Source organism: Dreissena polymorpha, chromosome 8, assembly GCF_020536995.1.
Source record: "Dreissena polymorpha isolate Duluth1 chromosome 8, UMN_Dpol_1.0, whole genome shotgun sequence".
Classification (NCBI taxonomy): domain Eukaryota; kingdom Metazoa; phylum Mollusca; class Bivalvia; order Myida; family Dreissenidae; genus Dreissena; species Dreissena polymorpha.
The window spans coordinates 28,136,910-28,149,482 of NC_068362.1; the positions used below are offsets into that span (position 1 = coordinate 28,136,910).

The 12,573-nt window shown below is 35.2% G+C and overlaps 1 protein-coding gene across 2 annotated transcripts; it reads right to left on the reverse strand.

The window, feature by feature from the left end:
* Positions 1 to 1,641: 1,641 nt before the first annotated feature.
* LOC127841101 (heat shock 70 kDa protein 12B-like) lies at positions 1,642 to 7,060 on the reverse strand. Of its 2 annotated transcripts, XM_052369666.1 has the most exons (5): positions 6,893 to 7,060; positions 6,235 to 6,543; positions 5,351 to 5,569; positions 3,933 to 4,074; positions 1,642 to 3,083 (listed from the first exon to the last, which is right to left on the reverse strand). In XM_052369666.1, the coding sequence occupies exons 2-5, from the start codon at positions 6,538 to 6,540 to the stop codon at positions 2,764 to 2,766; spliced, it is 987 nt and encodes a 328-aa protein (XP_052225626.1). In that variant the 5' UTR covers positions 6,541 to 6,543; positions 6,893 to 7,060; the 3' UTR covers positions 1,642 to 2,763. The 2 variants fall into 2 exon arrangements, with proteins under 2 accessions (XP_052225626.1, XP_052225627.1); XM_052369667.1 differs by lacking the exon at positions 3,933 to 4,074 and having other exon boundaries at positions 2,956 to 3,083.
* Positions 7,061 to 12,573: the final 5,513 nt, after the last annotated feature.

Below are 12,573 nucleotides of genomic sequence, written 5' to 3' on the forward strand. Positions count from 1 at the left end.
AAGGAACGTTAAAATTGTTAAGCTCGTGTACTATGCGAAGATACGGCGGTTGGGTGACTCGAAAACTGGAAAATATATGGTCTACCAAATTGCCAAATTTTCATGGACACTTTTTTTAACCGATCATCTCAATGACAATCACATTTCTATTCCCAATTAGTCGACACTTTTTACCAAATATAAAACACTATTTTTATTGAATTAAAAATTTCGAAATCGTTGTGGAATACTGTTACAGTAAGCAGGCAATGTATACAAATGTATGTACTGAAGTAAATTAAAAACGAATTACCGAAACATTTTCTTTTCCCTATGGAATATTATTATGATTGTGTATAAATGTGAAAAATAAATTTGAAACTAATTCGTTATGTCTGATGAGTACCGTCTATATGACCATAATATATTATATCGGAAATAAATGTGGCCTATTAACAAGGCAAATGCTGACACCGCGCGACGGACAAAACGCGATGACAAAAGCTCACTATCAGCAAACGAATGTGCTCAGGTTAGCTAAAAAGTTTCATGACTGTTGATATGAACAATTTGAATTAATCGGTTTTTAAATCGAAGTTTATTTGGCCTAATGACTATTGCATTCTCTCCCTTTCAGTTGTAAGGTATCGATACGAGGTAGCCGCGCTTAGTTTATGCTAATGCGGGTGTGTATGGAAATATCGGCTTTGTGTGGTTTAACACACTGTAGATAAACCATTTTGACATGGAATTAATGGGAATTAATCAATCTTGTAAGGTTAATCGTGTTGTTGCTTAAATAAACTGTAAAAAACTGTAAAAGATAACTCGTCAAAGAAGTTACCGATTGGCCTGGTACTTCACATGTGCATTGGCCTTGGACCGTAGATTACCCAATTTTAAATTGGGGTTACTTGGTTAAAGGTCAAGGTCACTATCACACTCAGTGTGACAATCGTATCTGACCGATTGGCTTGATACTTAACATTTGCATTTGTCTTCGAAAGCAGATGACCCCTATTGAAATTGGGGTCCCTAGGTCAAAGGTCAAGGAACTGTCACACTAAGTGTGAAAATCATTTCCGACCATTAACTCGTCAATGAATAGACCGATTGGCTTGATACTTCACATGTGCATTGGCCTTGGGCAGTAGATGAACCCTTTTGCAATTGGGGTCACAAGGTCAAAGGTCAAGGTAACTATCACACTAAATGTGAAAATCATTTCCGATCAATAACTCGTCAACGAATTGACTGATTGGCTTGATGCTTCACATGTACATTGGCCTTGGGCAGTAGATGACCCCTATTGAAATTGGGGTCACTAGATCAAAGGTGAAGGTCACTATCACACTAAGTGTGAAAATTGTTTCCGATCAATAACTTCTCAACCAATCGACCGATTGGCTTGATCCTTCACATGTGCATTGGCCTTGGACAGTAGATGACTCCTTTTGAAATTCGGATCACTAGGTCAAAGGTCAAGGTCACTATCACACTAAGTGTGAAAATCGTTTCCGATCAATAACTGGTCAAGAACTTACCGATTGACTTGATACTTTACATGTGAATTGGCCTTATGTTACGTGGTCTGTGCAATGTATTTACATGAAATTCGAAGTTTGCATTTTATGTAAAAATAAAATGAATGGAACAACTTACTAGTAAACTCTTATTATATTAAAGCGTATGATTTTCTTTATAATTTACTATGTAATTATTTTGAATAAAACGCTTGTCTTGTCTTGAATCGCCGGAACTGCGCACAGATTTGAAATGTATCCATCACAGAACGTGCGGTAAGTCTTCGTCGTTATGTAAAACCGTTACTAAAGATAATTTAGTATGATTAGCGGTACTATTGATTCAATTATAGATAGATATTATCTTTTTACTTTTTTTCGGAGAGGGGATTTTAATAAGTTAATTTTATTTCGAGACATTAATGCAAAAAGATACACACACTAGGAAACTTTCCAGATCTAGAAGCAATTTTGAATGCAGTGTGTACCGTTAACCATAGTGGAGCAAAAACCGCTGCAAGAATTTCGGTCATTCAATCGAGGGCTATGTCATGCCACGTGTTACGGTTATTGTAGACAGTCCAAGCTAAGTATCTCCTCTACCCCTGAAGGCTCATGACGGACCTTAATAAACAGTTCGGTTTGGCCAAACATAAATATAACGACCACGTTCTGTTCTGAAAGAGAGACCTTGTCAGAATTCCTTATTTTTAATGTCCCCAAAAGCTCACAGCCTGGATCCGTGGTGTACTCGGGGTTTTCGTATAATGATCTGTACACTGGAACAGTAGTAATACTATCTAGCGGCATGATGGCATAGGACAATTTGTGATCGAGACTTATTTCGTCGTTTGCCCTCACGAAAATCTGGAAACAGTTGTCGAGCATCCATTCGCTCTTTACCTTCACCTTTCGTTTGTTCCCATGTGTTTTCGGATCGAATTTCCGATATATATCAATCCCGTACGTGTGAGTCATTACTCGAGAGGTTACTTTTTCAGGAAAATGTCCGACCAAAACGGCACCTTTAAGAACTGCCAAACCTGCATCATCTGGAACTATTAATTTCATACCAGGAAGAGCTTCAGTGAGTCTTTCTTGGACATACATAGATTCAGCAAATCCGCCAACGAACAATATTGTCTTGGCATCCTTTACCGTTTCAATTTTAATCAGCTCTTTTATGTGTTCAATAAGATTTTTAATTGGTTTGTCAAACCAACGTTTGATTTCTTCAATATCAATGTTAAGTTTTCCGAATTTAAGTTGCATAATAAACGTGTTTGTTGGTAGCTGAAACCATTTCCGACAACGATGGTGGAATTCGAAACGGACAAACCATTCTTTTAAATATCGAATTCGACCGCTTTTTCGTTTCGAAGTCCCTAATCATCTCGAAAAAATCACCCAGTTGTTCAGTGCGGAATTGCTCCATCACGCCTTTGCCAAGCAATTGTTCTAAAAACTCCATGAAATTCTGATCAACAAAGGTACCACCCCAGGCGCCACCAGTTGCTTTGTACAGTGCTTTTACGAAGCCATTTGGCAATATCTGATGGACTGAAATATCCGCGGTGCCACCTGGTATTAAAAAATAAGCATATTCATTATATACCTGTAAATAATCTTACTTAACAAAATTCAATTTCAAACACGTTCAAGACCCTGCCATCTTTCAATACATTGTTTTGTTTATGAAAACGTATCGATTCAAAAGGCAATACATGTAAGCGTCCATGCGCGGTGTATCGCACTCGTTGATTGTATGACATCGTATTTCAATCGCCCTGTGGGCTCATTGAATAAACACTCATTCTATCAACTCGTGCGACACATTCATCGGAGTATTATTCTCGTTTAGTATTCCCAATATAAAAGGACCATCTTTATTTGAACGATTTAAAATCATGAAATTGTGTACTAGGATATGAAACGAACTTTAACCCCACCGAAAATACTATTTTTATTAAGATCATCAAGTTGTCGCATTACCGCAGTTTACCTTTAAAGTTTGTGATATTTACATAGGTGTACTAGCATAAGAAAACAAGTTTGACTGTTCATGATCTTAAGAGTTTCCAGATGTGCGCATTAATGGTATGCTATTATAATGTTTCACGTATTAGTTGAATCGTATTTACATTTGTTTAATCGTATTGTATTCATTACTGACCTTAAAAAGGGTTAATGGACATGTCTACAACAGTTAAATTTGTTATTCTTTGATCAAACAAGGTGCACTATATAGAAACTTTTTAAACAAAAGATTATGTTGTTCAGGTTTTTGAGAACTTCAAATAAAGAGAAAACATTACATTTGGCGAATTAATCAAGGACATACATCGCAAACAACTGTTTTATCCGTTTTAAGTATTAACTACATATTGCAATAGTGTTTTAACATTTTCAAAAGCGTGGGTATGTCACAACCTCCCAGGTCAATCACGATGTATTTAGACCCCGGAGACTGCATTCTCGATTTGATGGCATCACTGCTTAGTTCATGAGTACACCAAATGGCTGCAACTTCGGATTCGAAGGCCAATTCGAGTCTGTCGCCTTCAATACCTGCCTATTATATATATATATTTATTAAATATTATGTTGCAAATACACTTAAGGAATTTAGTACATAACTTTTCAAAATTTAATATCAAATCATGTTATTACGTGTTCAGAACTTTTTTCATTTGATATTTTTTTGTTTATCGGACGTAAGCTCAAATCCGGTATTCTCGCGGGTCGGCTATTCTCGCGGTATATCCTGTATGCCCCCCCCCATTGGCTTATGTTTACAAAAACATCTGCGCAACCTACTTGCTAAATCTGCAAGGAAACATATATCGTTGCCAATATCAATTAATTCTTGGTAATAAAATGTCTTAAAACTCAGACACTTACCATATTTGAAATTGTAGAGTTCAGTTGATTTTGTTCAGTTGATTTTGTTCAGTTGAATTTGTTCAGTTGATTTTGTTCAGTTGATTTTGTTCAGTTGATTTTGTTCAGTTGATTTTGTTCAGTTGATTTTGTTCAGTTGATTTTGTTCAGTTGATTTTGTTCAGTTGATTTTGTTCAGTTAATTTTGTTTTTAAAAAAAAATCGGATTGTGCCTGACAATAACGTGATGTGTATTCATTTTGTGTTTCAAATTCCAATGATTTGAAGTAATATAAACTTGATTGATTGTTGCTTTTGATGGTATGCCAGATATGGGTTTATTCAAAAATGAATTTTTAAAGTGCAATCCAACCTATTTACCGCGGAAATACCCGACGTAATAATGTATAAGATAGACAGACGTTAGTGTTGTTTTTGTTAAGACTACAGTAAAAATTCACGGATTTTCGTTCTAAAAAAGGAATAAATTAATGATACGAATTACAATTCAATTCAATTGAATATTCAATCGTTTATCAGATAAGTAAATACGGTGTTTACACGAGAATGATTATTTCTTTAGAACCGCTAGACTACCGTGTTGCAGGCTTCGTTGGTTGATAAGAGAATACAAAAATGGAATATCGGGTACATGCAAATAAATAGTTCTACAGAAAAACTCGCGCTTGGGTCTAGAATCAGAACCATGACCCAGTAACCATAATGGCGTGTGTACATAATAACACAAATATCGCAAAACATAGTCCGTTCTTTTCTATATTATTAGAAAAATATTCAAGTTGCTGTACGTTTTTGAATGAATTCAATGTAATTTTGAATTCTTTATTTTATACACATTGAATGAAGTAAGCGATTACAGTGTACCTGTTTATTAATCAAGTGACCACGAATGTATTAATCTCACGCGAAAAGTACAATACTTCGTGTATTTAATAATACTAACATACCTTTATTGCGCCCTCTCTCATGAATTGCTTTGCACTGATGTCCCATATGGCTGGAACGGTGATGACGTACTGAATGTCCGTCTCCAATAGACCCGTTAATTTAAGCTTAAGAGCATCTAATAGATGTTTGTGAAGATATTGTATTGCCATTGCAAATAAGTCTATTGCCGGATAATCGACGCCTCCGATGTCCTTCACCGTGGCTTGTCTGGACATCAGCTAATGATGACAAGTTGAAATAAAGGATTATGACCAAAAGGTGTTTGAGCCATTATATCAATACAATAAATACGGTTCATAATGGCAAACATATCTACAACCTTACAGGATAATGTTTACTGGACAACTGATAATTACGTTAGTATGTTATTGATGCGGAATAAGACCAGGAACTTCATATAAATAAGTATTGTTTTTTCCATCATTGTAAACATTTTGGCTACTACAACAAAATCTGCTTGGCCATGTTCTCATGCCATACGGAAACTGACTTCGTGAAGGTTATGTTTTCGTTGTAAACGTGTTATCCTTACATGTGATACACGTTTTGACAAGATTGTCTGTGTTTTAGACGAGTCTTCCTTTGAAAACGGTCTTTAAATCTGCCATGTTAAGATTAAATGCTATAACATTCATTGTACGTGTATTCAATGCTGGGAGATTTATTTATTGACCTTTGACCATGATTGCAACCATTTTTGACCAGTTTTATACAAGAGTAGAACGAGAACCATTTATAATCTCCCTACGATTGAAAATTGAAATATGTGTCGTTATCGTTCACCTGTATGTATGCAATAGAAGAATAGTAATGGTCACAAGATTTGAGACCACTAAGTTAAAGATGCAGGCACCGCTGAAAGTTAACATTCATAACACAATACCTGATTGTTATGCAGGGTCATTTTGAAACGTCTGAACAATCTCCATCCGTCGTTCTCATTTTGCTCGGCGAGAATAGCAAAATGATCTTCAGCTTCAAATCCAAACGAATGGAATTGACCATTTGTGTCTAGAAGAACGCTTGTGGGGGTCTTCAGCGTTAGAAGCTTCGAGGCTGCGTCACCCGGGTACCAGTTCCTGTTTGTGATTATCTTTGTTGGGTCATACTTGTAAGAATAGGCGTAGCCGCTGTAGGTCGTCCCAAGATCGAACGCGGCCACAACTAAGAAGTTACTGCTACGAGGCATTTTCTGTTAACATAACGTTATAATAATTTTGACACCCAATTGTGATTGCACATTTTACATTTAAACATTTAGGATCGCGTTATGAACAAATGCGTGTAATATACGAAGTAATATGGTTGATACAAAATCATGAAAATATCGCAGAATAAAATCCACTCGAAAATACGGGAGAATATATGTCCGAAAATACTTTAAATTTCATCAAGATAACATTAATTTAGTAATATACAATTAATGATCAGGCGTTTAAATCGAATCTCGATTTCAACTTAACAAAAAGTAGCACTTCATATAATACGAAACAACAAAACAATTAACAACGCATCAATATGAGAAAACACATTGGACATACCTCGAGTCAAATGATTACCAGAATCTTATTCTGCTAACTTCTCTGTTTCCATTCTGCTTCATATACATTGTTTAAGTTGTAGATATGTCATAATAAATCGTGTATCTGCAATGTCGAGATATTATCTAAACTAATAAGATTTCACAAACAAGATAAATTACTGATGAGATAGCGTATATGTATCATTTAGGCGATATGGTGATCATGCAATTTACACACACATATTTACAGTAATCAAGTGTGCACTATCCACGGATAATATCAGTGATATAATACCACACCATCCATGCGATGGAGCAAGTTCTTTACCTATTTTAGTTGACGGTTTTCGATATTGTATGCAATGCCATACCATTTACAGGAAAGTGGAAGCTTCTTTTGCTATTTTATTTTGCATAGACGATGCCTCGCCATTTATTTTAGTTGAACATTGTCCATATTGTATGCGATTCCACGCCATTCACGTGATAGTGGAAGCTTCCTTCCCTATTTTAGTTGGTGCTTGTCGGTATTGTATGCAACGTTACACCAATAATGTAACAGTTAAATTTCTATTTGGCCGCAGTCAATATGGTTTGCAATGCCAATCGATGTGATTGCAACAAAACAATAAATACAATATTAATGAAATTCTTAAAACAATACAGTACTTTTGACAGAAAAAAACATCGAGATAAGAGGTAAATATTGACGTTGTTTTTGCATTGAACATTCGTTATTTTAAGGAAGTACTTGTGCATCATGGGTACCGATTTCTATCTGTATATTGCTGTGTTCCTATGCATTATACTGAGAACATTCGTGGACAATATTCCATCTGACAATGTAAACGACACGTATCGTAGTATGTGGATGTTTTTTTGCATAATACGTCGACATTCAAGTGATTGACTGTATACATATATGAGTCTTGTTCTGAGAAAACTGGGAATAATGCATGTGCGTAAAGTGTCGTCCCAGATTAGCCTGTGAGGTCCGCACAGGCTAATCAGGGACGACACTTTACGCTTTTGTTATTTTTAGTTTCAATGAAGTCCCTCCTTACCGAAAAGCAAAAGTTTAGGCGGAAAGTGTCGTCCCTGATTAGCCTGTGCGGACTGCACAGTCTAATCTGGGACGACACTTTACGCACATGCATTAAGCCCAGTTTTCTCAGAACGCGACTCATATGTACATCAATGTTGAGATAATAAGATGGGAAGCATTTTTAAATTGTTCATCTTAACTTTAGTCGATCTATCAAAATATGTGAACGACCGCGCCCTGAAATTTAAATGCAAACGACCACATATTCAACATATAATGCAGCAACATATCCAAAAAAAACGAAGGCAACTTCATTTTTCGGATGGAGCATTCCAATCTGTATAGTTGTAATGCCGTTATTATGGCAATGGTCTTGCAAATACAATACCGCGTTAGCCTAAAATCAAGTGCGAATGGAGGACACGATTGGATTTGTTTGCAGAAACGGCGGAGCAAATCTAAATACCGATAATTTAACCTAATTATATGCTTATTTTTGAAAGTGTTTTGTCCATTGTTTTTATTAAATCGTAAATAATTATTTCCTGCATATTGTGTTCCAAATTTGGTTGTATTTTTATCTTGAGCGCAATGACCAGATGAGTCGCGTTCTGAGAAAACTGGGCATAATGCTTGTGCGTAAAATGTCGCTCCAGATTAGCCTGTGTAATGCGCACAGGCTAATCAGGGACGGCAATTTCCAATTTTATGACAGTTGTCGTTAAATGAAGTCTCTTCTTAGCAAAAATCCAATTTAGGCGGAAAGTGTCGTCCCTGATTAGCCTGTTCGGAATGTACAGGCTAATCTGGGACGGCACTTTATGCACATGCATTATGTCCAGTTTTCTCGGAAAGCGACTCATATAGTCGAATTTTACTGACACCGGGGAAACTAATAACCAATGCATACCATAGAAGGGACATTCGGTGCGAAGCGGATCAAAATTGATCACATACTTATTGAGATGACGACGTGAACAATTGATAATAGTAACAACCTCTTTCGAAACTGTTTTTTTATTTTGGCAACTTAAATCCATGTTTGCCTGATGAAATTATATATTTTCTATATATATATTTAAATTCTATCTGCTCCCATGCTTGTTTTAGTGGATCGTTTATATCGTATACCTGTTTCATCAAAACGATGTACATTTATGTTGTTATTCAAAGTAAGAGGAAGGCCGTTTGTAAAACGACAAAAGTAGAGTCTATGTATATTAATGCAATGTTTTAGAGCTTTACTTTCGAAACATATTTTGTGATACAAATACTTTCAATTATGCGTAAGCGAACACTCTGTGTTTTTTTTATAAATATAATTTAATTATATACATGTGTGTATCTGACTTTTAATGCCGAATTCAATATGTTTTATTTATCATATGCTATACCCTGTTTCCCATGTAATACAACCATTACATATTGTTTTATAATACATACCTTACTATATCCAGTAACAAATTTGTACAGTTGTTCATGCCATTATCACCATTGAGGGGGTCATTATTTATATTCGGCCCTCAGAATGTGTGCGCGTGACGTTCAACTGGAAAAAAATGGCTTCCACATCCAGTCTTAGCGATAAAAAAGTAAAACATCTAGGTTATTGTTCTACTCACCGAAGTTGTGTAATAATTATGTTTATTTTCGTAAAGTTTAATTTGCTTCCATGACGAGTTAAAATTTTGGACACATTTCTTCATCGCCATCCACCTTTTCCATTTTAAAGCACTGGATGTAGGCAGGCAATTCTTTGTGCATAGACATTCTTTGATCGACTGACAAAGGAACGACTTATTCATCAAAGAAATTACCCTTTTAATTCAACATCGATTTCCTTCGAACAGTTAAAGAACAATTCACTTACACTTTTCTTAAATTTAAGTAACCTTGGGTTATATCGGACACCTCCAGGAAAAAGACAGCGTAATCTCGATGACTCACTATTCGAAGCGGAATGCTTTTGTTTTCTTGGTACAGTAGCTTTCATGCAACAGTATGGAATGTTCAAATCTATTTTAAACCTTTAAGTAAACCAATGAGATTGCACTTTATAAATATCGACGCAGCAGGGTAAAACCGGACGTCCCAAGACTTGTATCGGACACTTAAAAGGCTTTAATCGGACAGTTGTTAGTTGTATGTATTTCCGTTGTTGGACTTAATCGTGATGTTATTTAAGCTGTGAAAAGTCTATACATCGGTGAATTTGTATTTTGTAATTATACTTTACGTATATATTTGCGAATATATGGCATATTTACATCGCATACCTTTTCCCTGTTTGGGCATATCTGAAAAGCGCGCATATACAAGATATACGTTGTTATTTATTGTTTTTTATTTGTATTTAGTTAATGGTCCGTTTCTTCGAATGTCTCTATTTTGCAACGAAACCATGATGATTCTTGAGCTCATCTAATAAAAGTATAGCAAACGTACCTAAGTTCTATAGGTCATGCAATAGTTTGGTGTCCGATAAACCCCAATAGCATTTTACGAAGCATTTACTACCTGGGGATTATCGGACAGTTAAAGTTTTCTTATTTTTTTTACAATACATGTACTGTTTGCAATAGTTTAATTATGCTTTTCAGAAGATAAATATATCAGTTAAAATATTTCGTTTTCTCACAACGGTATTCACTCATTTCACAACGTACTGTTACTTGTTAAACGACCGTTTTAAATGTTCCTTACTCTCGGATTTTCCAAACGAACTCGCATCTTCCAATCAAAATCGCCGATTTATTCCATCACCCAATCGGATGATTGGTTACATAATACTATAAAAACGTATGTCTAGAATGTAAAGCTCAAACGGTTGAATGTGAGGTCGTTTTGTACGTAAATATTCGACTTTTTGTGGCTGTCCGATAAACCCCGTGTGTCCGATATAACCCAGGGTTACTCTATTCAACAAAACATCGCGTTATTCGACATTTTAACGAAATCGAAAATGCAGTCTCACCAGTTTCATTCCAGTTTTATATCCCAACACTGTTATAGATTCACATTCATAATATTATAATAATCCATCGTAAACACACACACTAATCGTTCAATGCTTAAAAAATATTTAACTGTTGAATAAAAACACTCCGATTTGTTGTTGTCCTTAAATCCAAAGCGTCTAGCTAATTTCATCATTTAAATTACGTCACATGAGATACGTCATAAATTGCGTAATCAATTAAATAAAAATATAAGTACGGAAAGCTGGTTCTTCACAAATTTTTGTGAAGGACCAAAATAGTATGATTTTATGACTCAAAACCTGTGCCCATCTATAATTTAGTATAAAAGTAAGATATATATTATAGACGTTAATACACGGCTGAGCCGGGCCGGGCAGTGATAATCGGCCCCAGGTCGCAAACGGCCCTCGGGTCGTTATGCTCCCTGCGGGCCGATTATCACTGCCCGCCCCGGCTCAGCCGTGTATTATCCTCTAAATATTACACATGTGTAATGCAACATTTTTTTGCGTTTTCATTTGCTTAGTTTTCGTTTATTGACCAATCGCATTTTGTTATTTTGTGAAATGACGTTGCAACGTAAAATGACGTCACGAAATGTAAACAACATTCGGGATTTATCATTATGTTTGCGTAAATATTCATTAAATTTGCTCATTTAAAAGCATGTAATAAAAAAGATTTGACACTCGTTGTCACAGCATACCATATTTTAATCAACTCGTCCAGGAAATTAGTTAGTTAGCTCGCCAAAGGCTCGCTACTAACAAAATTCCTGAACTCGTTTAATAAAATATGATATGATATGACAACTCGTGCTAGATCCTATATATACGGCATGCTTCTTCAGTTATAACTTTAAATTATCTTTTCAAAAAATAAGATCTCTTTAAATTGACAATTCATTTAACATATTAAAGGTATACTATTTACAATAATTTCTGCATTTCGTATCTGGAACAATAATATATGTATATAGATCTAGAAGATATTTGTTGGATTAGGTGGATTAGCGATTTTAATTCACAAGCGATCATAGAAAATATATATTTTCTATTCTCACGAGTGAATTAAAATCGATATTCCACCGAATCCAACAAATTTTCTTTTTATTTTATGCTTTTTTTTCACAGTTTATAAACATTGTTAAAGTGTTTAACTAAAGAATTCCGCTGGGATAATGACGTCATTTCGTAAAAAAAATGACGTCATTTCACAGATAATTTTCACGGTTTGAAACAGGGAAATTATCAGTTTGATTCACTGATGTTTCTCTATAAACCACTGGAAAGCATAAAATAAACAATACTAAATCAAACATAATCATATTTACAAAACGTTTCATTCACCTGTTAAATGACACTGCCACTCCGTTAATCTTGTAAACGTCATAATACTGTTACTCATCACATAATGGATCAATTAGTAAGTCATTGATTGCAAGGCAGTGAACTTAATCTTATTTATGTAGCAATAAAAACATCCTTGCAAATTGTTATGTTATGCAAACATACTTACAGTTTGAAATCAGAATACTTCAGAAATCGGCAAGAAATCGGTAATGGGGTAGCAATTAAAATTGTGTACGTACCCTTTCGTTTCGTTCAAACAATGTTTTCTTAATTTTTAATGTAAACATACCAACTAATCATTAAAGGAAATATAGGTCGGTTG

Coding starts and splice junctions, on each gene's coding strand:
- LOC127841101 (XM_052369666.1), bottom strand. CDS start 6,540: ATGCCTCGTAGCAGTAACTTCTTAGTTGTGGCCGCGTTCGATCTTGGG. Junction 5,570..6,234: donor TGACCCTGCATAACAATCAG/GTATTGTGTTAT, acceptor TGTCATCATTAG/CTGATGTCCAGACAAGCCAC. Junction 3,084..3,932: donor CATCGTGATTGACCTGGGAG/GTTGTGACATAC, acceptor TTTTAATACCAG/GTGGCACCGCGGATATTTCA.